The 22,474-nt window shown below is 40.5% G+C and overlaps 1 protein-coding gene across 5 annotated transcripts in view; it reads left to right on the forward strand.

Moving 5' to 3' along the window:
* The window catches only part of IARS1 (isoleucyl-tRNA synthetase 1), an 82,443-nt gene that overhangs the window by 40,568 nt on the left and 19,401 nt on the right, over window positions 1-22,474 (forward strand). For all 5 annotated transcript variants that reach the window (XM_082842880.1, XM_082842884.1, XM_082842883.1 and 2 more), the window contains exons 17-30: window positions 746-832; window positions 2,518-2,601; window positions 3,736-3,880; window positions 5,488-5,608; window positions 9,898-9,989; window positions 10,762-10,839; window positions 11,756-11,877; window positions 12,323-12,425; window positions 12,673-12,756; window positions 14,975-15,149; window positions 17,681-17,793; window positions 19,578-19,673; window positions 20,502-20,678; window positions 21,446-21,551. In XM_082842880.1, coding sequence (XP_082699006.1) covers window positions 746-832; window positions 2,518-2,601; window positions 3,736-3,880; window positions 5,488-5,608; window positions 9,898-9,989; window positions 10,762-10,839; window positions 11,756-11,877; window positions 12,323-12,425; window positions 12,673-12,756; window positions 14,975-15,149; window positions 17,681-17,793; window positions 19,578-19,673; window positions 20,502-20,678; window positions 21,446-21,551 — 1,583 coding nt within the window. The remainder of the gene's footprint in view (window positions 1-745; window positions 833-2,517; window positions 2,602-3,735; window positions 3,881-5,487; window positions 5,609-9,897; window positions 9,990-10,761; window positions 10,840-11,755; window positions 11,878-12,322; window positions 12,426-12,672; window positions 12,757-14,974; window positions 15,150-17,680; window positions 17,794-19,577; window positions 19,674-20,501; window positions 20,679-21,445; window positions 21,552-22,474) is intronic.

Below are 22,474 nucleotides of genomic sequence, written 5' to 3' on the forward strand. Positions count from 1 at the left end.
CTTCTGTCAGGTATGGGCTGCCTCTCATAAGAACCAGGGTCCTCCTGACCTGTCTGATTTCCATCCTCATTAGTTGTGTCTAGTGATGTTCTTGGGATGCAAAATCAGGTCGGAGATGACACAAGTGCATTACTTACTGGGACAGCTTACATGAATGTGATAGAGTTCTTTTAGGGAACAATCTAGGTAGCATATAAACATGCATGATATCTGATAGAATAAAAACATTTTCTATGTTCATATAGACTAGCTTTTAACTTTTGGATGAGAGTGCTTTTTTCATCTTTTGTCATCAGACTGTCCCATATGACCTTGTGCTAAAGGCAACATATCTCTGGATTTCCAGCCTGGCATTTCTGGGAGGTCCTGAGAGGCCACCCAGTGCTGCCCTGCTCTGCCTTGTGGCTGTCCAACTAGCTCCCCAAGGAAGGTGATAGTACTGTCCCCAGCAGGGGGTCAGTACCTCATTCCAGGGCTTTATTTGCTTTAAATAAAGTTCATTTTATTTTTTCTAGTGAGAAGCTCTAATATGACTGGTCTGCAGTGGGTCCTGTGCCTAATTTTTCAGCACTCCCCAGATGATTCTGATGTATCCAGGATCAAGAACCATTGCTTTGTGATTATCAAGAAGTGTAACTTACCTAAAATAGAAATTCAGTCCAATAAGTAAACACAGTTTTTTTTTCCTATGCTTGAATTCCTTTTCATATTTTATTGAACTCTTTGTTTGTGGGTTTTTTTCCAGGTTTTACACCCTGTTGGTGCTGGCCACAGCTCTCTTTGGACGGCCGCCATTCAAAAATGTGATTGTGAATGGGCTCGTCCTGGCAAGGCAGGTGCACTCCCTTGTGTAATAATGAGTTGCAGTTCCTGATCTCCTTTATTCTTTCAGCATGTTCTGGTTGGATCTAACCATTCTCTGTGAAAAAGGGATTCAGGAATGCCCCAGCTCTGTTCCTATTCTCTTCCTTCCTTCTGCCTTTATACTTCTTCCTGCTCTCCCTTTTCATCCAACTCCTGTCTTGTGCTCTTCTCAACCTGTAACATTCTGTCTCTAAATATTCCTCTGTCTTAGGAGAAGGACTGCATTAAGAGCTAAGCCTAATGGAGGAGGACAGAGGGGAGGACATGTGTCCCATGATACTACTAGTGATAAAATAACATTTGTCATTTAGAATTTTATAAAGTACTTTTGCTTATAGCTCTTATTAAATCTGTACACTGGTCCTTTAATATAGATTTTTGTTGTCCTGTTTTTAATATATGAGGAAGCTATTGGTTCTAGAGGCTTATTATAGAGGAGTTATTTTTTCCTTCTACTGCCTCTAGTCATTAAAAGTAAAAACAAATAAAAAGAAGAAAATGAAATTTTTATACCTAGATACCTTGCTTCATGTGCTGTTCAAGGTGGGGGATGACACCTGGCACTGTACCAGGCTCTGTTTTGAGCATTTACACATCTTCACTCATTTATCCCCAGAACTATTTGAAATGGGTCCTTTCATTGTCCATTTTGACATTTGAGGAATCTGAAGTGCAGAAAAATTAAGGTCATACAGCAAAAGAGTGTGAAATTCTAGTTCTATATCCAGGCAGTCTGCCTCTATAGTCTGTACTTTTTTTATATAATTGAAAATCTTACTGAATTATAGTTGTAAAAATTAATAGAGACCCCTTGTGTGCTTTGCCTGGTTCCCCCAATGGTCACGTTTTTGAAACTGTAGCACATTGTCACAATCAGGATGTTGATTGAATCCACCAGTCTTACTCAGATTTCCCCAGTTTTACTCATTTGCTATTGCATGCAATATTATCTCATATATGGGTTCCTGTATCCACCAGCACAGTCAAGATACTTGGCCTGTTTCAACATCACAGGATGCCTCTGTTGCCCTTTTATAACCATATCCACCCCACCCCTTCACACTCCTCCCACCTCAGCCTTCAGTCCTAATCCCCATCCCCTGGCAACCACTCTTCTATTCCCCATCTCTGTAATTTTGTTATTTCAAGTATGTTATATAAATGGATTCATATCATATATAACCTTTTGTGATTGGCTTTTTTTGCTTACTGTAATTCCCTGGAGATACCTCAGGTGGTTTTATGGATCCATAGTTCTTTCTCATTGCTGAGCAGTGTTCCATGGTGACCCACAGTTTGACTTTTCACCTGCTGAAAGACATTGAGGTTGTTTCCAGTGTTTGCTGACTATGAATAAAGCTGTGAACTTTCTAAGGTTTTGTGTGAATATAAGTTTTCGTTTCTCTGGGATAAATGCCAAGGCTGTGTTTTTTCACTTTTACACTCTGGCATCTTCCTGCTGCCATTTATCCCGAAACTTCTCCATTGACTCGCTACAGTATTCAAAAAGAAGCTTTAACAACCTATTGTTGTGCCTTAGTAGTAGCTTGTGTCCCATTTGCACTTACGTATTCCAATTTGTAGATAATCTGTAACCATATATAAACTGTGATGTTGACTTATTTATTTGGTGTTTCCCTTCTATTTTTCAAGTGATGGCCAAAAAATGAGCAAACGCAAAAAGAATTATCCAGATCCACTTTCAGTCATTCAAAAATATGGTGCTGATGCCCTCAGGTACAAACCAGTGCTCTGCCTTGTGTGTATTTGTCATTTCTTATTAAGCATCTTACATTCTGTTAATCATGTTTTCAGTGATATTAATCATTCTATTAATTTGGTTTATAATTAGCTTTTTTAAAAAAATGCACATCTGTTACATGGAGAATTACATTGGTATGGTGTTGACTTTAATCCCCCAAGGTGGTTTTCTAAATAGTAAAGATGTTTCTATATCTATAGGTCTTTTGGAAGAGGAGGCTGTGTGTTGGATTTTATTAAGCAGCACACGTACTCCCAGGCTAGTTGCTGGTGCCTTTCCCTCATTCCTTCTGTAGGTTCCCTGTCTTATTGATACTAGAATTCTCTTATATCATTTATTTCAATTTTACACTTACTCCTCAAATAGCCGTATGAGGTACAATTTATGCTAGAGCAAATAAAAATACTGAAAAGTTTTTAGAGAAATGTGAGATACTGCTTGAAATAGTCATAGTCATAAACGTTGAGTGCTCAGGTTAAAAGGCACCAAAGAGATCTTATTCAGCATCTTCCTGTTACGAACACAGAGACCCACACCGAGGGGCAGTGGGCAAGCCTGTTCACGGTTGCCATGTTGCCCAGGAGCAGTTAGTGGGGTGTCCTGCAACCCCCAGTTATCTGTTAGACTCACCTTGGCATAGCTGACAACTTGGGCCTCTTAATTCTTTGTGTTGAAGGAAACATCCTGTAGGATGTTTAACAACATCCCTGGTCTCTGCCCCCTGAGTCCCTCTGTGCTGGCAGAGCACATGTGGCTGTTCCTTGTGAATCCCTGATGCCTGCACATATGTCCTGGAAGGAGGGCCTGGCTTCTTCCTCTTAGTGTTGCCATACTGCCTGAGGCCTGTGCTGGGACCAGCCCAGGGCATGCTTCTAGGTTAGTTCAGTGCCATATTTTGGTGTGGCGCTTTTGGTCTCCCCTTTATAATTTGCTAGGTCTCTTACACAAAATAAGAATTTTGTCAGTTTTAAATTGACTGTTAGAAGCGTATTTATAATTCCCCACTTTTGTAGAAAAAGGGCTGATTTGGGTATTGCCCTGTCAACATGTCAGTAATATTTGGTTTACTGTCTACGTCCCTTTTCCATGTAATTTTTCTCCTCTTCCAGATTATACCTGATTAACTCCCCTGTGGTGAGAGCAGAAAACCTCCGCTTTAAGGAGGAGGGTGTTCGAGATGTCCTGAAGGATGTGCTGCTACCTTGGTACAATGCCTATCGCTTCTTCATCCAGAACGTCCTGAGGCTACAGAAGGTGTGGGTTGCAGTGCTGTGGGGTAGGGTCTGCCCCACGGAGCTGGGTTGAGCTGGGTTTGCGAAAGATGGTCAGGGGTCAGCTGTGAAGCAGAGCTCCATGGAAGACAGGAGCTAACAGGCCCGGTGGGTGGGGGCTCAGAGCCACTGGGGAGGCCATAGATGAAAGTGTGACAGGTGTCTGGGGTCCATACTGGGCCAAGAGCACAGGACCGGAACTTCACCATTTGGATAGATGCTCACCTCTGCAAGACACAGAAGCCTCACCTGTTGAAGAAGAGTTGCATTGGATATTCATTTAGCCAGCCAAATTGGTACTGGGGACTTAGTGATGGGGGAGCCAGTAAAGAATCAGCTACTATCAGAGTGAGTGCCTAGTAAAGGCTGCTGCAGATGGGTGGTCAGGGAAGGCCACTTGATGAGTGCATTTGGGCTGAAACTCTGAAAGTGAGAGAAGTTCTCATTGGGTTGCTGGGATGAAAAATAGTGGTTCTGATATATAAGAAAGTGCCTCAGAGCAGTTACGTGCTGGCCTGGGAGGCATCCTCTGAGAAGCCCCTTCCCTTGCCCCTACTAACTGCTCTCAGGCCAGCAGGCTTCATTGCACATGTGCCTGTGCATGCTTCCTAGACTCCATTTGGGGTCAGGGCTCAGGTACCACTCATCTTTTTATCTCCAACACCTTAAAAGTAGAATTCCTTAGTAAACTGCCTCTGACTAAACATGTGATATTATTCCTTCCTGAGAAACTCGTTGGAGAGCTGAGCTTTGAGCATTGCATTCCAGCAGGCTGGTCACTTCTTGCTGCCTCTGGCTCATCTCATTCTGCTAATGAACCCTCCCAAGAACAAGGTCTTTGGGAACAACATCCCTAGTGTTGCTATCTTTTGGATCCCACCACCTCTCAGGCCAGCAGTGCTAACGTGGGTCTACTTTGCAGGCCTCTGCTGGTGTGGGATTCAGGAACACAGGCTGGTTCAAACCACTCATAGTTGGGGCTCATCTGGGCATGGCAGAAAGATGCAGGCTCCAGCATCAGAGCAAGAGTCAGCATGGTCACTGCCTTGCCATCCTGATGGTGATGCCGTTGAGTAGGGACAGGTAAAGTAGGCCTTCAGGATCAAGGAGGATTTGCAAAGGAAAAAGCAGGGGTGGAATAGAGCATTCTGTGTAAAATAATTTAAGCAAAGACATTAATTCCTAGTACTCATTTTCAACTTACAGACAGTTGTCCAGTCCTAGCCAGTTTTGCTGTCCTTCCTTCCTCAGATTCAAAGTAACTAAACCGCCTACTTAACGACAAGATGTTGGAATATTTCTTAATTCATAATTACTCTTTGGTGCATAGGAATCATTTTTTCCTAAATTCTCTTTAGTTCACTCAAAAATGTAATTCATTAATTGAGGACTTAATGTTCCAAGTTCAGAGTTTACTTGGAAAATATTGCTAAGAATCAGAAATTTAGATTGCCAACAGGGTCTGGGTTTTTGTGGTGTTTTTTTGATTTGTTTGGATACTTCTTTCAGTTTAAATAATTTAAAAAATTCATTTCTCTACAGTAGTTTCCCCCAGGCATGCAGAATGTTTCAATAATTGTCACTTCCTAGGAGGAAGAAATGGAATTCCTTTACAACGAGAACATGGTTAAAGAAAGTACCAACATCACAGACCGGTGGGTCCTGTCCTTTATGCAGTCGCTTGTTGGGTTCTTTGAGACTGAAATGGCAGGTGTGTCTCTCTTGGGCCTTCTCTCAGGAATAAGGAGTCTTCTCTTTGTAATTGTCCTTTTGATATTTAACTGTTTTTCTTTATAAACATAGAGGAAATTTTTTTTTGAAGTATAGTTGATTTACAATATTGCGTTAGTTTTTGGTGTACAGCACAGTGATTCAGAAATACAAATGTGTATATATATATTTTTTTCATATTCTTTTCCACTGTAGGTTATTATATGATATTGAATATAGTTCCCTGTGCTATACAGTAGGACCTTGTTGTTTATTTTATTTATAGTAGTTTGCATCTGTTAATCCCAAACTCCTAATTTATCCTTCCCCCACCCCCTTTCCCCTGTGGTAACCATAAGTTTGTTTTTTTTTATGTCTGTGAGTCTGTTTCTGTTTTGTAAATAAGTGCATTTGTATCATATTTTAGATTCCACATATAAGTGATATCATATGGTATTTGTCTTTCTGACTTACTTCACTTAGTATGATAATCTCTGGGTCTATCCATGTTGCTGCAAATGGCATTATTCTTTTTTATGGCTGAGTGGTATTCCATTGTATATGTATACGTGTGTGTGTGTGTGTGTGTGTATAAGTACCATATTTTCTTTATCTATTCATCTGTCAGTGGCCATTTAGATTGCTTCCATGTCTTAGCTATTGTAAATAGTGCTGCAGTGAACATTGGGGTGCATGTATCTTTTCAAGTTCTCTCCAGGTATATGCCCAGGAGTGCGGTTGCTGGATCATATGGCAACTCTAGTCTTAGTTTTTTAAGGAACCTCCATACTGTTTTCCATAGTGGCTGCACCAATTTACATTCCCACCAACAGTGTAGGGGAGGGTTCCCTTTTCTCTACATCCTATCCAACATTTTTTATTTGTAGACTTTTTAATGATGGCCATTCTGAAAGGTGTGAGTGATACCTCATTGTAATTTTGATTTTCATTTCTCTAATAATTAGCGATGTTGAGCATCTTTTCATGTGCCTCTTGGCCATCTGTATGTCTTCTTTAGAAAACTGTCTGTTTAGGTTTTCTGCCCATTTTTTGATTGGGTTTTTTTTTTGGTATTGAGTTGTATGACCTGTTTACATATTTTGGAAATTAAGCCCTATCAGCCGCATTGTTTGCAGATATTTTCTCCTAGTCCATAGGTTGTCATTTCATTTTGTTTATAGTTTCCTTTGCTGTGCAAAAGCTTATGTTTGATTAGGTCCCATTTGTTTATTTTTGCTTTTATTTCTGTTGCCTTGAGAGACTGACCTAAGAAAACATTGGTATGATTTATGTCAGAGAATGTTTTGCCTATGTTCTCTTCTAGGAGTTTTACGGTGTCATGTCTTATAAGTCCTCAAGCCATTTTGAGTTTATTTTCGTGTATGGTGTGAAAGAGTGTTCTAATTTCATTGATTTACATGTGGCTATCCAGCTTTCCCAACACTACTTGCTGAAGAGATTGTCTTTTCTCCATTGTATATTCTTGCCTCCTTTGTGGAAGATTAATTGGCTGTAGGTGTGTGGGTTTATTTCTGGGCTCTCTAAACATAGAGGAAATTTTATAGAAATTTTGAGAGATACAGAAAAATAGATAAATAAATATTTCTCTTTACCTCTCAAATATAATTTTAAGGCTTGTTAGTTGTAGAAATGTGTTGTTCCAAGGCCTTAGAGATTGTCTTGGGGGGATGTCTAGTGACCTCACCCCTCCACAGATACCACACAGGCCCATGGAATCACAGGCTTCAGTAGTGGATGCCCATGAGTTCAAAACCCAACTGCACCACTTGTTCCCTGGGGGAAACGTTACCTAATCTATGAGCCTCGATTTCTCTCTCCGAAAAATGCCTGGTAAGAGTTAATATGAGGCTCAGATGGAGATTATGTACATACAGTAGCTAGCAGATAATAGGTACTTAATAAGTAGTAGTTGTTATTAATATGTTTTTAATTTATTTTTAGGTCTACTTTATTAAATAAATAGTCCCCGTTCAGCCTGCAAAAATTAGGAAATACAGAAAAACAATAATGAAGTTGACATTTCCCCACATTTCTCTTACCTAGCAACAACGAATTTGGTTTTAGACAGGGATGGAAAAGTAGGTTATGTTGGTTTCCTAGAAGTTGGAGATGGAACAACCGTAAGTCAAGGCGAGAAATTCCAGAAACTGTTAACCTGGATACCTGAGATGGGTCTGATAAAGTCTGTGGGCAGGGGAGAAAAGATGGCATCCCTGTGTGCACCCTTGTGACATAAACCAGCCTCCCCCAGCGTCCTGTGGTTGCCAGGTGCTGTTGTTCAGGTACTGCACTCCAGTGGATTCGAGGGGCCAGAGCAATCTGGTTCATACAGGGTTCTTCCATTCCTCAGCTGGTACATAGCTCTTTGTGGAATAGTTGGTGCCTCTGTACTTGGCACAATAGGATGGTTAGTCCAGGAAATTTTGAATGTTTTATCAGTCATCCTGAAGGACTACACCCACTCTATTAAACATATGTAATAAGGGTCATATGACTGTCAAACTATTGGACAGATTGACATAAGTGAAGATGGAAATGAGTGTGCAAAGCAGACATCGGCACTTGGGTTCTCACCACACTCCCTGGGATACCTACTCATAGCTGTGTCCAGTTTTCCCTCCTGAGTGATATAAATGAATGGGATTGTTGCCTGGGGGCCCTTGCCATCTTTAGACAGCAACGGCTGTGACCTGAGAATGTATATCCTGGCTGGGACCTGGTCTGCCTGGGAACTAGAGGTTTGGCAGCAGTTGTACACACAGCCGAGTGGTAAGGGCCAGGTGCAGGAGGCTAGGTGGTGCACGTTGAAGCGATGAGAGGGGCTCCAGACCCAGATTGCCCAGTGCAGTTCCCACTCCACCAACCTGTCAGCTTTATGCCCTTGCCTCCCTCATCAAAATAGAATTCTGAGAACTAAATAGGTAGCATCGTTGAAGAGTCTGCAGTTGGTATTAGTGATTTCAGTGGTAGCTGCTGCTCCCTTTTATTATATATGGGCTTAATTTACCTTATAAGAGTTGCAACTCTTGAACACTCTAGCTTCCTAGAAGGTGAAAAGTGTAGTGAACCCTAGAAATAACTTAGATGGGCCTCTGTCTTTACAGAACAAGCCTCTGATCACAAAAATTGCCTCTCTAGAAATGTATGACCAGCGAGTGCCTCTGGCCTGGGGTCCAGGTGTTGGTCTAGCAGCACCTCAGTGCTAGTCTTTTTGAACTGCAACAGAGAGCAACTCTGCCCTTGGCAACTTAACCACTGTGTTAGCTTAGACTAGGAACCTCATTAACAGTCACTGAACTCTTAATATAAATTGTGGTGTGTTTTTATGATTTTTGGTCTTACTCTCCTTGTTTTTCGTGTTTGTTTTTGTGCAACAGAGAGTATCAGTTAAAGGGGAGGTGAATGGCAAAAATCCTGAAGATAAGTCTGGGCCTCAAACAAAGTTGGCTAGATGCCCTTAACTTCCTGCTTGCCCTCTGAGTTCCTCAGGGGAGCCTTCAAATTTTTCTGATTCTTCAAGGTTCTTCTCTCCTTCCAATACCTCCTTTAGCTTTCTTTCCTTGACTATTTTAACCTTTAGAAACCCTGTTCTATTTTATGCACAGCCCCTGCCTGAGTTTCTCAGTGGCAGCACTGCTGACAGTTTGAGCTGGGTCATTCTTTGTGGTGGAGGCTGGCCTGTGCATTGTAGGTTGTTGAGCAGCATCCCTGGAGTCCACCCACCAGATGCCAAGAGTGCCCACCTCCCCAGTTTGACAACCAGCATGTCTCTCTAGACATTGTCAGTGTCTCCTGCAGAGCAAAATTGCTCTGGTTGAGAAGCCCTTATCTGTGCTCTGCCTCTTAGGATCTAATTAAAGCTTTTTGCTTTTTATGTGTCTGTCTTAGTTGAGGTCAAGGTAGCACAGTGGAAGAAGTCAGGCTTTTGTGGTACTACCACCTGATACAGTTCCAGATAAATGGTGCTTCATGGAGTCATCTGGCGGGCAGCCTCGGCCCCTCAGCCACACATACGGGGTTTCCTGTTTTCTCACTGACACTGGGAGTTTGCATGTAGCTCACAGGGTGGTTTGTGCATGCCTCTAGACACCTTGACAGCTATATAGTACGTCCTCAGTTTTGATTGTTTCACTTTGGTACTTCTGCCTCCTTAACAGGTGTGACAGCCCTTGGATAGCAGGGGCTGCTTGCTCTTTCTTATATCCAGCCCTGTCCTAAGCACCCAAGATGCTTACGTGTTCTCACTGCCTGATTGGTTGTTACTTTTAGCTTACAGACTCTATACTGTGGTTCCTCGCCTGGTCAAGTTTGTGGATGTTCTGACTAATTGGTATGTCAGGATGAACCGTAGAAGATTAAAGGTAAGTGCAGGCTGCTGCTGGGAAGAGCAGAAAGTGTAGGAAGTATGAGAGTTGAGGAAAAATGAGAACAGCCAAAACGAAAAAGAGCATTTTCAAATGCTCTGACTTTTTTAAGCTATCTTTTTCCTTTTAATTGCATATTAACTGTATTACCATTTGTTGGTTGGGGAACGCATAAGTTTAGAAGACATCTTGCATATTTTCAAAGCACAATTATGGACATTCATATTAGAGGGAAAGTCTCAGGCCAAACAGGACTGTACTGAGCAGACCTCTTAAAATCTGAAATAAATTCATGCAGATATTTTGCAGATGTTTCTAGGTAGAGCTGTGATATTGAGAGGGACACCTCCTCACTTCTACCTCTAGAGGGACAGTTACTTATTGACAAGACTCGTCTTTAAGCCTGTTGGGGATATAGGGTGAGTGAAGCATGGATCCTGTCCCAGGACTTAAGCTGTACATAAGCAACAATGGTAGAAAACAAGGAGTGAGGGATGCCCAGACCACTGTGCATCAGTACTGCCTTCAAATGTGTTAATGATAAAATCCCGTAACAAAACAATAATCTTGTTTTTGTTAAATTATATTACACACACATGTACATGTATGTGTGTATATGTACATATATCTAGAAGGACATACACTAAAATGTTTAAAGTAGTTATCTCTGGGTAACCTTATTATGGTTGAGTTTTCCCCTTTTTATTCTTTTTTTTCTTACAATGAACTATTGGTTTTAACAGTTTAATGTGTGTTTTTTATTCACTAGGGTGAAAATGGGATAGAAGATTGTGTTATGGCTCTGGAGACCTTGTTTAGTGTTCTGCTTTCTCTGTGCAGACTTATGGTAAGATGCTAGCCCTGTGGGCTGCTTGTGGTGCCCGGTTGTTGCACTGTCCTCCGTCTGTATCTATTCTGTATTTGTTCACTAAAAATAGAAATAGAAGTGTTAAAATAACCTAAATTTCTAGTTTCTTTTCAGAAATCTCGTTAGCTTATGTATGTCAAATAACGGCTAAAAAACATTAGCTTTAAAAGCTGGATTCTTTCTTTTCACCCTTGGCAGTACATTTCAGGTCAAGGTCCTTGCATCTAGACTCAAGAGCGGCATACCTCATCTTAATGTAGATTCCTGTAATTGTCTGTGAGTAGTGGAGAAGTTCTTGAACTAATAGCTAACCAAACAAAAATATGTTGCAAACAGTATTTTACTTGAGACATGTTCCTATCAATTGAAATAAATGACATACAAGTAAAAATTCCAGTTTTAATTTCCTGTATCTTATTTCTGCTATTCCAGTTTAATGTTATAAGGCTTCTATTTATTTCCTAAACGTACATGGAATGAAAACCTGCTTTGTACCAGGTCCCCTGCCTGGTGTCTCATGTCTGACCTCATTCCCCTTCATCCTGTGAAGCAGGTGGTGTTTCCCCAGTTTACAGAGGTTTAGGGACATTCATTCCTCTGCATGTTGACTTGACTGGCATGTGGTCAGGGACTCCTGTTTTTATTATAGACATCCTCAAGAATGTTTTAGGCACTTCTGGCTGTTAGTCCTGCTGCTGTGTTTCATGAGTGTCTAGCTCGCCAAGTTCAAAATGACGTCATTTCTCTTTCATAGGGCATGTTTTGTAACCTCATGTTCATTTCTGTGCATATTCCCATATCATTTCTCTAAAATGTTTATGTAGTTGCTTCTCACCCTGAGATCAGTTAATGATGGCTACGTATGAATGACCCGATGTCTTCTGTCCTTACACAGGCCCCCTATACCCCTTTTCTTACTGAATTGATGTACCAGAATCTGAAGACACTGATTGACCCTGTTTCTGTCCGGGACAAGGACACATTCAGTATCCACTACCTCATGCTGCCCCATGTTCGGTAAAAATCAAATATACATAAGCCTCTCCTGGGCCAGGGGAAGGAGAGTTGCCAGAGATGCACTCAAGTGGGGCCCCCAGCTCCCTGCTCCAGCCCCTTCATGCCCTGCCTCCCCCCTGAGCTGCTTCTCAGGCTACGGAATGGATAGGAGGGATGCTTAGTGTGGAATCCCCAGTAGAGCTATGGCAGGTAGGGGTGGGTAGGCCTGTTGGGATCGCTTTGGGGAGCTGCTAGGCACTAAGCAGCAGGCTCAGGCTTGCTGCCTGCTTCTCAGTGTGTGCCCCAAAGGCAGGCATGTGCTGTCCTTCCCAAGAGCCTCCCCGGAAAGCCTAGCTACACCATCACATCTCTAGCCTGACCCTGTTCCTCACGTAAGCATGCCTATTCTTTGGAATTTTCTCCTTTTGAATCTAATCTCTTTCAAATCCCTACCTCTACCAACCAGAGAGGAATTGATTGACAAGAAAACCGAGAGTGCAGTATCTAGAATGCAGTCTGTGATTGAACTCGGGCGAGTGATTCGAGACCGCAAAACTATTCCAATAAAGGTTTGAGATTTTGTATCTGTTTTGCATTGCACATACCTAGATAATTATGTTTTAGAGTATTTTCTTAATATAAAGAGCTGCCAGCAATGGCATAAATTTCTTTTCTGCAATAAGGGTGTGAATGACTTAGTACTAGTTATGCCTGCTTAGTCTGGAGCTTGAGATTCAGATAAAACATTTAACATTCATTTTTCTGCAGTTTAGAGGACTGGATGCTTATGAACTTTCCCTTCCATTTTCTTTCCAGTATCCTTTGAAAGAAATTGTAGTTATTCATCAGGATCCAGAAGCTCTTAATGAAATTAAGTCATTGGAGAAGTATATCATTGAGGTAAGACAGTTGATTTGTTTGATTTGGTCCAAACAAACTTCTTGCCTTGGGAAGATTATTTTGGTTAGTACTCTTTAGGCAACTACACTTTGAGTGTATCATTTGTCCTTTTCCTTTTTATATCAGTATATACATAAATTTAACCATCCATGGAATTTTACACTTTGCTTTTAGTTGCATCATGACTTTTTACAATGTAATTGTAATTCTTTAACAGTGATTTTCAATGTCCATGAATTTTACACCTTTGTTGGATCATTTATCCTTTCATCCACTTCTCTTCCGCAAAGTACTTTTTGATAACTAACACCAAAAAAATCTTTGTTCCTTCAAATTATACAAGTATCAAGTAAACACACACTGGTTGTAAATAAGCACTAGCATCGAGTACAAAGCAAGTCTTCTCTTACCCTGGCCACTCCCTGGTGTCTCATCACCCACTTGTTCACTAGGTTATCTCCTGCTGGGTTGTTCCTAGCATTTTACATACGTGTACACACATATACACACATGCACACATCATTGGTTTTATTTGTGAATAGGGAGGATCATATATGTAGTTTTTAACTTATTTTTTTCACTTCATAGTATTTCTTAAACAGCATCCCATGTTAAAACATAGAGATCTAATTTATTCTTTTTGTTCACTTCCTGACTGCATCATAATTTATTTAATTACTCTTATATTGTTGGAAATTTAGGTTTCTGATTACAGACAAAAGGAGTGTGTGTGTGTGTGTGTGTGTGTTTGTGTGTACATGTGCAAATATGTCACAGTATGGATGTTGGATAGGTTCCTAGAAGTGGAGTTTGGGGGTCAGAAGTTTAAACTGTCATGTCAGTTATCCTCCCAAAAAGCTTTTACCCTGTAATGTTTTAAAAAGAAATATATTTCAAATTTCATTTTTATTCCTTTCACAGGTAGTATTTAAATCTTTATGATAGAAAATAATTAATTTCTATATTTGGTTTTGAATTGCTTGAGAATTCCAGACAAATATTAGAAACCAAGGAGTTTATAACTGTTTAGAAACTTAGAGTTTATAACTAAAGAGCTATAAATTCTATAATCAATGCTTAAGATATGGATAAAAATAGAATTATTTAAATAGAATATCTTAATCACTCTGAGAGCAAATAATATAATAATGTATAATAGCAAAACCAGAAATTTCCCTATAATTTGCTTCAGTTGACAGTTCCATGATATCTCATTTTCATATTTCCTACTGTGCAGTCACCATTTCCTGCTACATTAGTAATCCTTAACTAACTAGTATGATGGAGACATGAAATGTTAAGATTTTTTCCAAAAATACTTATTTATTTATTTATTTGGCTGCATCAGGTCTTAGTTGCGGCACACGGGATCTTCAGTGTGGCGTGCAGGATCTTTTGTTGCAGTGTGTGGGCTCTTCGTTGTGGCACGCAGGCTTCTCTCTAGTTGTGGCACGCAGGCTTAGTTGCCCCGCAGCATGTGGGATCTTAGTTCCCCAACCAGGGATTGAACCCACAGCCCCTGCATTGGAAGGCAGATTCTTAACCACTGGACCACCAGTGAAGTCCCGAAATGTTTTGATTAACTGATTCTTCTAGTTAATTGATAGTTATTTGTGGTGCTTTGAAATTTCTTGAGCATAGGTCACCCTTAAACATGAAGTCCATATTTCTAAGGCTACAGTCCTTGTTAGTTGCGTTAGGCTCAACTTGATTGATCTGGACAGATTTTTTTCATACCATACAATTATTTATTAGTATTATTTATAGAGCTGTGCAGCCATCACCACAGTTTCATAGCATTTTCATCATCCCAAAAAGAAACCCAGTATCCATTAGCATTCATGTACCCTTTTCCCCTCAATATCCCACCATCCTCTGGCAAACACAAATCTATTTTCTGCCTCTGGATATGCCCACTCTGGACATTTTCTATAAATGGAATCATACAATATGTGGTCTTGTGTGTCTGGCTTCTGTGACTTAGCACTAAGGGTCAGTCATGTTATAGCATGTATGCGTGCTCCATTTCTTTATATTGCTAAATAATAGTCCATTATATGGATATACCACATTTTGTTTATTCATTCACAATTGATCAACATTTGGGTTATTTCCACTTTTTGGTTGTTGTGAATAATGTTGCTATGAATGTTTGTGTGCAAGTTTTTGTGGACATGTTTTCATTTCTTTTTTATTTCATCTTGTCTACCAAATATAGGAATTGAATGTTAGAAAAGTTACAGTATCTACAGATAAAAACAAGTATGGCATTCGCCTAAGGGCAGAACCAGATCACATGGTCCTGGGGAAGCGTCTGAAGGGAGCCTTCAAGATGGTGATGACATCCATCAAGCAGCTGAGCAGTGAGGAGCTAGAGCAGTTCCAGGAGAGTGGTGGGTATCTGTTTTATTGGGGCCACCGTTTGTGTCCTCAACCTGATGGGTGTCTCATACTTAGGCTCTTCTTTGATTTCTACTGTCACAGCCTTTTCTTAAATAAGAACTTTTTTTTTCTGTTCATAAAGATATTTATTATGAATAATTCTGATAATTTAGAAAAAAGTAAAACAAGTAAAGAGAATAAAAATGACCCATAACTGATCACCCATCCATTTAATGTAGATTGAGTGCCTACTGTCTGGTATTTGTTATGTTAGGTGCTGGGGTGCTATTAAAATTCTGATTTATATAATTACAGCTTTACAAAATGCAAATCACATAATTTTAAATTTCACATTTTTCATTCATATATTTTTACATTTTATGTTATTTTGTTTTTATTTATATTTTTAGTCTGTATTTTCACTTTACATTATAAACATTTTTGTGGGTTATTAGTCTTTAAAATGCTGTTTCAGTAAGTGCTGAAAATATTTTCCTTCCTGTGGATACCGGATAGTGTCTTTTTTTTTTTTTTTTTTTTTTTTTGTGGTACGCGGGCCTCTCACTGCTGTGGCCTCTCCTGTTGCAGAGCACAGGCTCCGGACGCGCAGGCTCAGCGGCCATGGCTCCCGGGCCTAGCTGCTCCGCGGCATGTGGGATCTTCCCGGACCGGGGCACGAACCCGCGTCCCCTGCATTGGCAGGCGGACTCTCAACCACTGCGCCACCAGGGAAGCCCCAGATAGTGTCTTTAAAGTTGGTGCTTTAGGTTGTTTCCATTCTTTTAATAGTACAACTAATATTTCAGTGAATATTTTCACATATAAGTGTTCTGTGGAATTGATTCCTTTTGGCTAGATTTCTAGATAGAAATTACTGAGTCAGAGGGGTGGACCTTAAGTTACCATTGAACTCTATAAATGCTAATGTGGGCCTAGAAAAATCTACCCTAGTGAGAGAGCAGAACCCCCTGAGATTCACCAGCCAGTGGTATAGAGTGTTATTGTTATCAGATGTTGCTTGTAGAGAAAAAGATGGTGACTTTTTAGAGGTGCCAGAATGAAAACTAGAAGATATTCAAAAGAAAAAAGTTATGTTTTAATTTTAATTCAAAATTTAAATTTAAAATTTAAAATACTTAAGTATTTTTAGAGAAAGGGATTTAGCATTGAGGTTTGGGGCTTCTTGTGAAGGAGGACTGGGTCAGAACTTATTATAGTTTCTCTAAAATATCTAGAATACATATGTTGGTCTCAATTGAGCAAGACTGGAGTCATTCATTCAGCAAATATTTTTTAAGGCCCTTCTGTTTGGTTGGCACTGGGAACATAGAGTTAAATAAGGTAGACATTGTCCTTACCCTCATGGTGCTGGCAGACACTAAAGATTTATGGACATAATCATAGTTTTGATAAGTACACTGAAGGAAATCTTTAGGGAGCTTTTCCAGGTGCCCAGGAGTTCCCAGCTCTGCCATGATTAGAATCATATGTGGTCTAATTATGGCCACTTGACATCCTGTAGCAATCCTAGGGCATGAGTTGTTTGATTGTTAGGGTTCCCTCTGAAGTTGAAAAATCATAAGCATGGAAGTGTCATGAGGAAAGATTTAAAGATTCAGAAATCAGATGGGTAGTTATGGAAATTGGGGAAAATGTCCCTAAGATTCCCCGAATTTTTAGGTAAAATTTGTAAAACATAAGAGGCTAGCAACTAAAAGTTGAGTCAGTACTAATTTAACTTGATTTGTTAAATTAACAAAATTAAAGGATCAGCCTTCAAGTCACAAATCTTAAGTTGTTTCACCAGTTAGCCAAAATATTAAAAATTCCTCAAATAAACCTTATTTGAAATGGAAAGCCTACAGTTTCTAAGCTACAGTTTCTGAATGGACTGTTCTGCATTGATGGAAAGCAAAGTAGTTTTCAGAATGCAGTGACATAAAGTGAAAATGATAGCCAGTTGCTCAAAGACCAAGAAGATCATTTGTGAGTTACCATAGTAGGCTTTCCTTATGATGGGAACTGCCATCCTTAGCTGTTTATACATTCTGCCTACCATGAATAGGCATGATGCTCAGAACTTCACACTGTCTACCTTTTTTCACCCTCACTGCACTCTGATAGGCAGGTAATAGAACACCAGGGTCCTACAATCAATGAGTGGTGGGCCTAAGTCCAGTTTGACTCTACAGACTGTGCTTTCTTCATTATAGCATGCTTTCTCCATCATAAACATGCTTGCTCATGTTTATGGTGGAGATTCGTTGCCTTCTGGCACATGTCTTTGGACCTGGGAGCTTATATACAACAGTAGATATCAATGGTGATTTAAGTGTCCTCAGGATAGCATGGTGCAGTCTAAAGAAAGTTTGTCTCATCCTTGACCTCAACAATGACGTGAGTCCAGAGGACATATCTCTTGATGACTGTGTAGCTTGATTATATGAAGGTTTTATTAAAGAGTGGCAAAATATATTGGTAGCAGGGCAGCTTGAGGAGTGGGGTACTGATTGAGTAACAGTGGCAGTTGTTTCCCCAATAGGGACCATTGTTGTGGAAGGCCATGAATTGCATGAAGAAGATATCCGCCTCATGTACACCTTTGATCAGGCAACAGGTGGAACGACACAGTTTGAAGCACACTCAGATGCTCAGGTATTTTTCTGTTCCCTAGAATATTTCTTTACCAAAAGATAAGAACATAAGAGGAGAAAACATTTACCTATGCCTCTCCTGACAGTATTGGCAGCTTGTCTCAGGGTAAAATAAACCAGTTATTTATTTTAGATTGGCCTTATTAAACTCCTCTATTATAACTTCTTGACATATGCATTTCTTTAATGAATACATAAATTGATATCTTGTGACTTTATGCATGCAGTTGTCCTAAGTGTTGAGTCATACAAAAATGAGTAAGATGTAATCCCACCTTTCAAGGAATGAGTCTGTCGTGGAGATAGAAAAGTAAGTCAATTCTTATTACTGTACTTGATAAGTTATCTAGTAGAAATAAGTGCTCCTATATGAAGTCTGGGGTAGCAGTGGGGGTGGTTAGAGAGCACCCCTTGAAGAGGATGTACAAGCAGTTCTGCATTCTGGGGTCTGTCTTTTTTTGTTGTAATGGATCACAGCATCTCTCTTCACTCTTGACCAGACTTCTCCAGGCAGATAGGTTGTAAGGTCTCCATTGTGAGAGTGAGGGACCTGCTGGAGTCCCTCTGTGCTTAATATGCCACATACAGGGGAAGATGCCTTGTATGAGGCAAGCCAACCTCCTCCAGCCTTTACACAGGGTTTGTTTGTCTGGTTGGTTGGTTTTTTTGGCATGCCATGTGGCTTACGGGATCTTAATTCCCCGACCAGGGATTGAACCCAGATCCCCAGGAGTGAAAGCACCGAGTCCTAACCACTGGACCACCAGGGGATTCCCATACACAGAGTCTTAAATATGATGTAGACAGAACTCCATGTGGGCAGACAGTGGTAAGGAGCCAAAGGTGAGGAAACTAGGAAAGAAGGAATTGGGGCCAGGGAAAGAGATTTGTAAACAGTGAGAGGGTGCAGCCCTTTCTGACTACAGCCAAATGAGAGAGTCCTGAAGTCGTCTATACTTAAGGAAGTGTTGTCTGTGATGCTTCTGAGTTTCTTGACATGATTTGTGTATTGTGGGCCATGGTTGCCCTGCCATGACACATTATCCATTTCCAGTTTGCCTCCTGTGCCTTCATGAAGTGGAGCAAGTTTGTTAACTTCTCTCATTGAGTGTCCTCAAAAACGTAAATGGGGATGATGCCTAACTTACACGTATGTTCCCCTCTATAATAGAAGTGACAGTCATTATTATCACATCATCATTGACAGCCTTTATGACCAATGAGATAAAAAAGTAGTTAAAGTTGACAAGAAGGTGGCAATTTAAACTAAACCATATAAAAAAGTATGGTGGCCCATCGTGTGTCTTGAATCACACCAACAAACCAAAGAATAGAGTCATGGTTAAAGAAAACAACAGAGATGGCGGCTTTGAGATCTTCAGTCCACTTGTTTGTGGTGGATGCATTGTGAAAAGTCGTGCTGCTGTAAGAGCTTCATGATTGGTGATTTTATTTATTAGAAGAGTTGATATTATTCATTAGATAGACAAAAAGCAGAGTTACATGAGAGACTCTCTTGAAAGTCGGTCTCAGGACATCTCCTGTGAGCAGCACCCTACAGAAGAAAAATGAGAAGTCTCACCTTTCTTCAGAGATGAAGGAATAGCTGTTTACAAAGGAGGACCCAAACATAAAGAAACCACGTTAATTTTGTCTTTGGCTCAGGTGTGTGACTAAATAGTGCTGCATTATAGACTTCTGAGAATTTAAACACCATTTTGCTGAGTTTGAAAGAACTGTTTTTCTATATTTGATTGTCATGGTGTACACCGTTCATTCCTACAGGCTTTGGTTCTCTTAGACGTCACCCCTGACCAGTCAATGGTGGATGAAGGAGTGGCTCGGGAAGTCATCAATCGTATCCAGAAACTTCGAAAAAAGGTCAGCTTGTCAGATTAAGAACAAGCTACTGTTTTGGAGTTTTGTTTTGGTTTTTTTGTTTGGTATTTGTTTTGGTTTTGGGGGAGGAGAGGAGAGGTAAGTAATATAAACCATAGTAATTCATTAATGATGATTAGTCACTGATCTGTGGTCCATTCAGATTGTACTGTTAGGAGAGGTAGGCCACTTCCTTTCTCTCCTGTTCACTCCCAAGCTGGATGTGGCTCTTTTGTTTCTCTGATCAGAAGCTTTCAGCTAACATGTGCTCCTTGTCCTTCTTTTTCAGTTCTTTACGGCTTCCACAAAACCATCTTCTGGATAGATAGTCCTCCTGACTGGCACATAAGGTTGTCAGAGCTGACAGCAAATGTCTCTGAGGAAGAGCAGAGATGCAGTCAGTGTGGAAGGACTCCTAGCTCAGGGAGAGATTGTTGGATCTGGACAGAGTGAGGTGGTTCTTCCTCATTCAGAAGTTGGGAGCCAGGACAGGTGCACAGAACATTTGCCTGCCCCTACTGGGTGAGAGAGCCAGGGAGCTTCTGTCCCAAGGAGGGCTCCCACAAGTCTTCCTCCTCTGGCCAGGTTTCTGAGACCTGTAGTTCAGGGTCTGAGGTGGCCACTCCAGCAGATAATGGGGTACTTGTAACGTCTGTCTCAGTTCAGAGCTTTATGAGTTGTTACTTGATCACTCCTTTTTTCAGAGAATTGGTCAGGATACTGTACCCTTCCATAATGATTCAGTGTGGGATCATCAGCCCTGTTTAACAGCGCCTTACATTTTAATTGACAAATGTGCTTCCCTTTTAAATTTTCTCTATGTGCTTTCAGTGCAATCTGGTTCCAACTGATGAAATAACAGTTTATTATAAAGCAAAATCTGAAGGAAAGTATCTGAATAATGTTATCAAAAGCCACACAGAGTTCATATTTGCCACCATAAAGTCTCCTTTAAAACCATATCCAGTTCCTACATCAGATGAAATCCTTATTCAAGAAAAAATGCAGGTGAGTTCTGAGTTCTGTTGAACATTAAGAGATTTAGGATTAGATTTTATGTTAAGCTTATGTAGTTATATCTCGATGTTCTGTCCCCCGGTAGCAATTAGTATAGTACTCAGTCCTGAAGTATTGCTCTGGGGAATAGTGAGTAGAGTCCAGAAGAGAAAAAAGGGAAATTAGAGCCGTTCTCTTTGGGAAGGTAACTAGGATATACATAAGAATTGCCAGGTTAGATGACTGTATGGTGCTGTTATCTAAAACTATAGAAGTCAGTATTGTGGATTCTGGTGCTTACTGTTAAACATAAAGAGCAATTGACTTGAAAAGCAGTTTACTTTTATGGTAGTAGGTTATACATAAAAATATAATTTCGTTTCCTGTTCATACATTTTAGATGTAACTCTGAAAATCTGACCAAGACGTGAAAGGTATTGGTCAATAATTCAGAAGTATGTCTGATAAAAATTCTTTTCTATATCAGTTAGTCATTTATTCAGTCATATGTTCCTTGTCTTTTTCTACTTTGTATGGGAAAAATGGAATAGAAAAGCAGGACCTGAATGTGACTGTCTTTTCAGTGGCACAAGTTACAAGATGGTTTCATTTTCTATTTTGCATGTTTTCTAAGGAACAAGGAAAAAAGAGGGGGAAAATTGTAGCTCTTCACTGTTTTAGTGTTGAGATTGAATATGCTCTCAGAATTGTATAGAGCTCTTATTCGACACTATGGTCAGATGCTACAGGTAGCCGCTCACAGATTCTCATGTGCTTAGTTAAAAGGGTCAGACCTGGAAATTACACTCACCAGAGGATCTTCCATGCCTGGCCCTGCTTGTGCATATGTCAATCTTAACATTTGTACAGATGGCAGTGAGCAAGGTAAGAGTGACCTCCATTGTTTGTATTTTATTTTTTAATTAAGCCTATGAATGTTTTTAAGGCTATTACAAGAGAATTGGTAAAATTAGGTAACCTTTTTCTTTCTAATTGTCATCAAAATGAATCCACAAAAGTAAGTGATTGAACTAACACTTCTAGAAAGATGGAGTAGACATACTTTTCCCTATTCCTCCCACAAAGTACAGCTAAACACCCCAGACATGATATATAAAAACAAGCATAAGAAGACTCTTAATGGTAGAGGGAAGAAGGCAGACCAACTAGGGATCTTGGGAACAAGTATGAAAACAGTGGAGAGTTCCCTGGGTTTTCTTTTTGCTTCATGTATCCCAGGCTTGGAGCTGAAGACGCTGGCAATCTGGAAATGCCAATGGGCATGGACGTAAATACCCCAACAAAATCCTGCTCTCTGCAGGTGGGACCAGGAGAGTGGCAACCAAGCAAGACAAAAAAACTTCCAGACAGTAACTGCTTTACTCCACCCAAACAAGACAGAGGAAACTAGGCTCTACTACCATTCACACCAGCCAGAGCCAAGTGGGGAGCCTAGACCTTTCCCAGGCTGAGGACCCTCAAGCCCTCACTGCCATGGTGGTATCAGAGAAGACCAAGCAGTGAGCTGGGACTTTCATCCTACCTGGGTGATAACGAGCTCTTCTGTCCAGTAGTGTCATTGTAGACCATGTGGAGAGCCTAAACTTCTATCCCCATCAGGCAATAACAAGGCATCCCTTCCCCTTACCACTGCCCAGCAGTAGTGAGGCCACATATCCCTCCACCCTGTCAAGATGTCAGTGAAGGCCACATGGGGAGCAGTAAGGAGGCATTCCTACTCTTTGTGACCAGGGGAGGTATTAGTGGAGGTCTAGAGGAGAACAGGAACTCCTTTCTTGCATCACCTT

This window comes from Leucopleurus acutus (genome assembly GCF_964270905.1).
Source record: "Leucopleurus acutus genome assembly, chromosome: 7".
Taxonomy (NCBI): domain Eukaryota; kingdom Metazoa; phylum Chordata; class Mammalia; order Artiodactyla; family Delphinidae; genus Leucopleurus; species Leucopleurus acutus.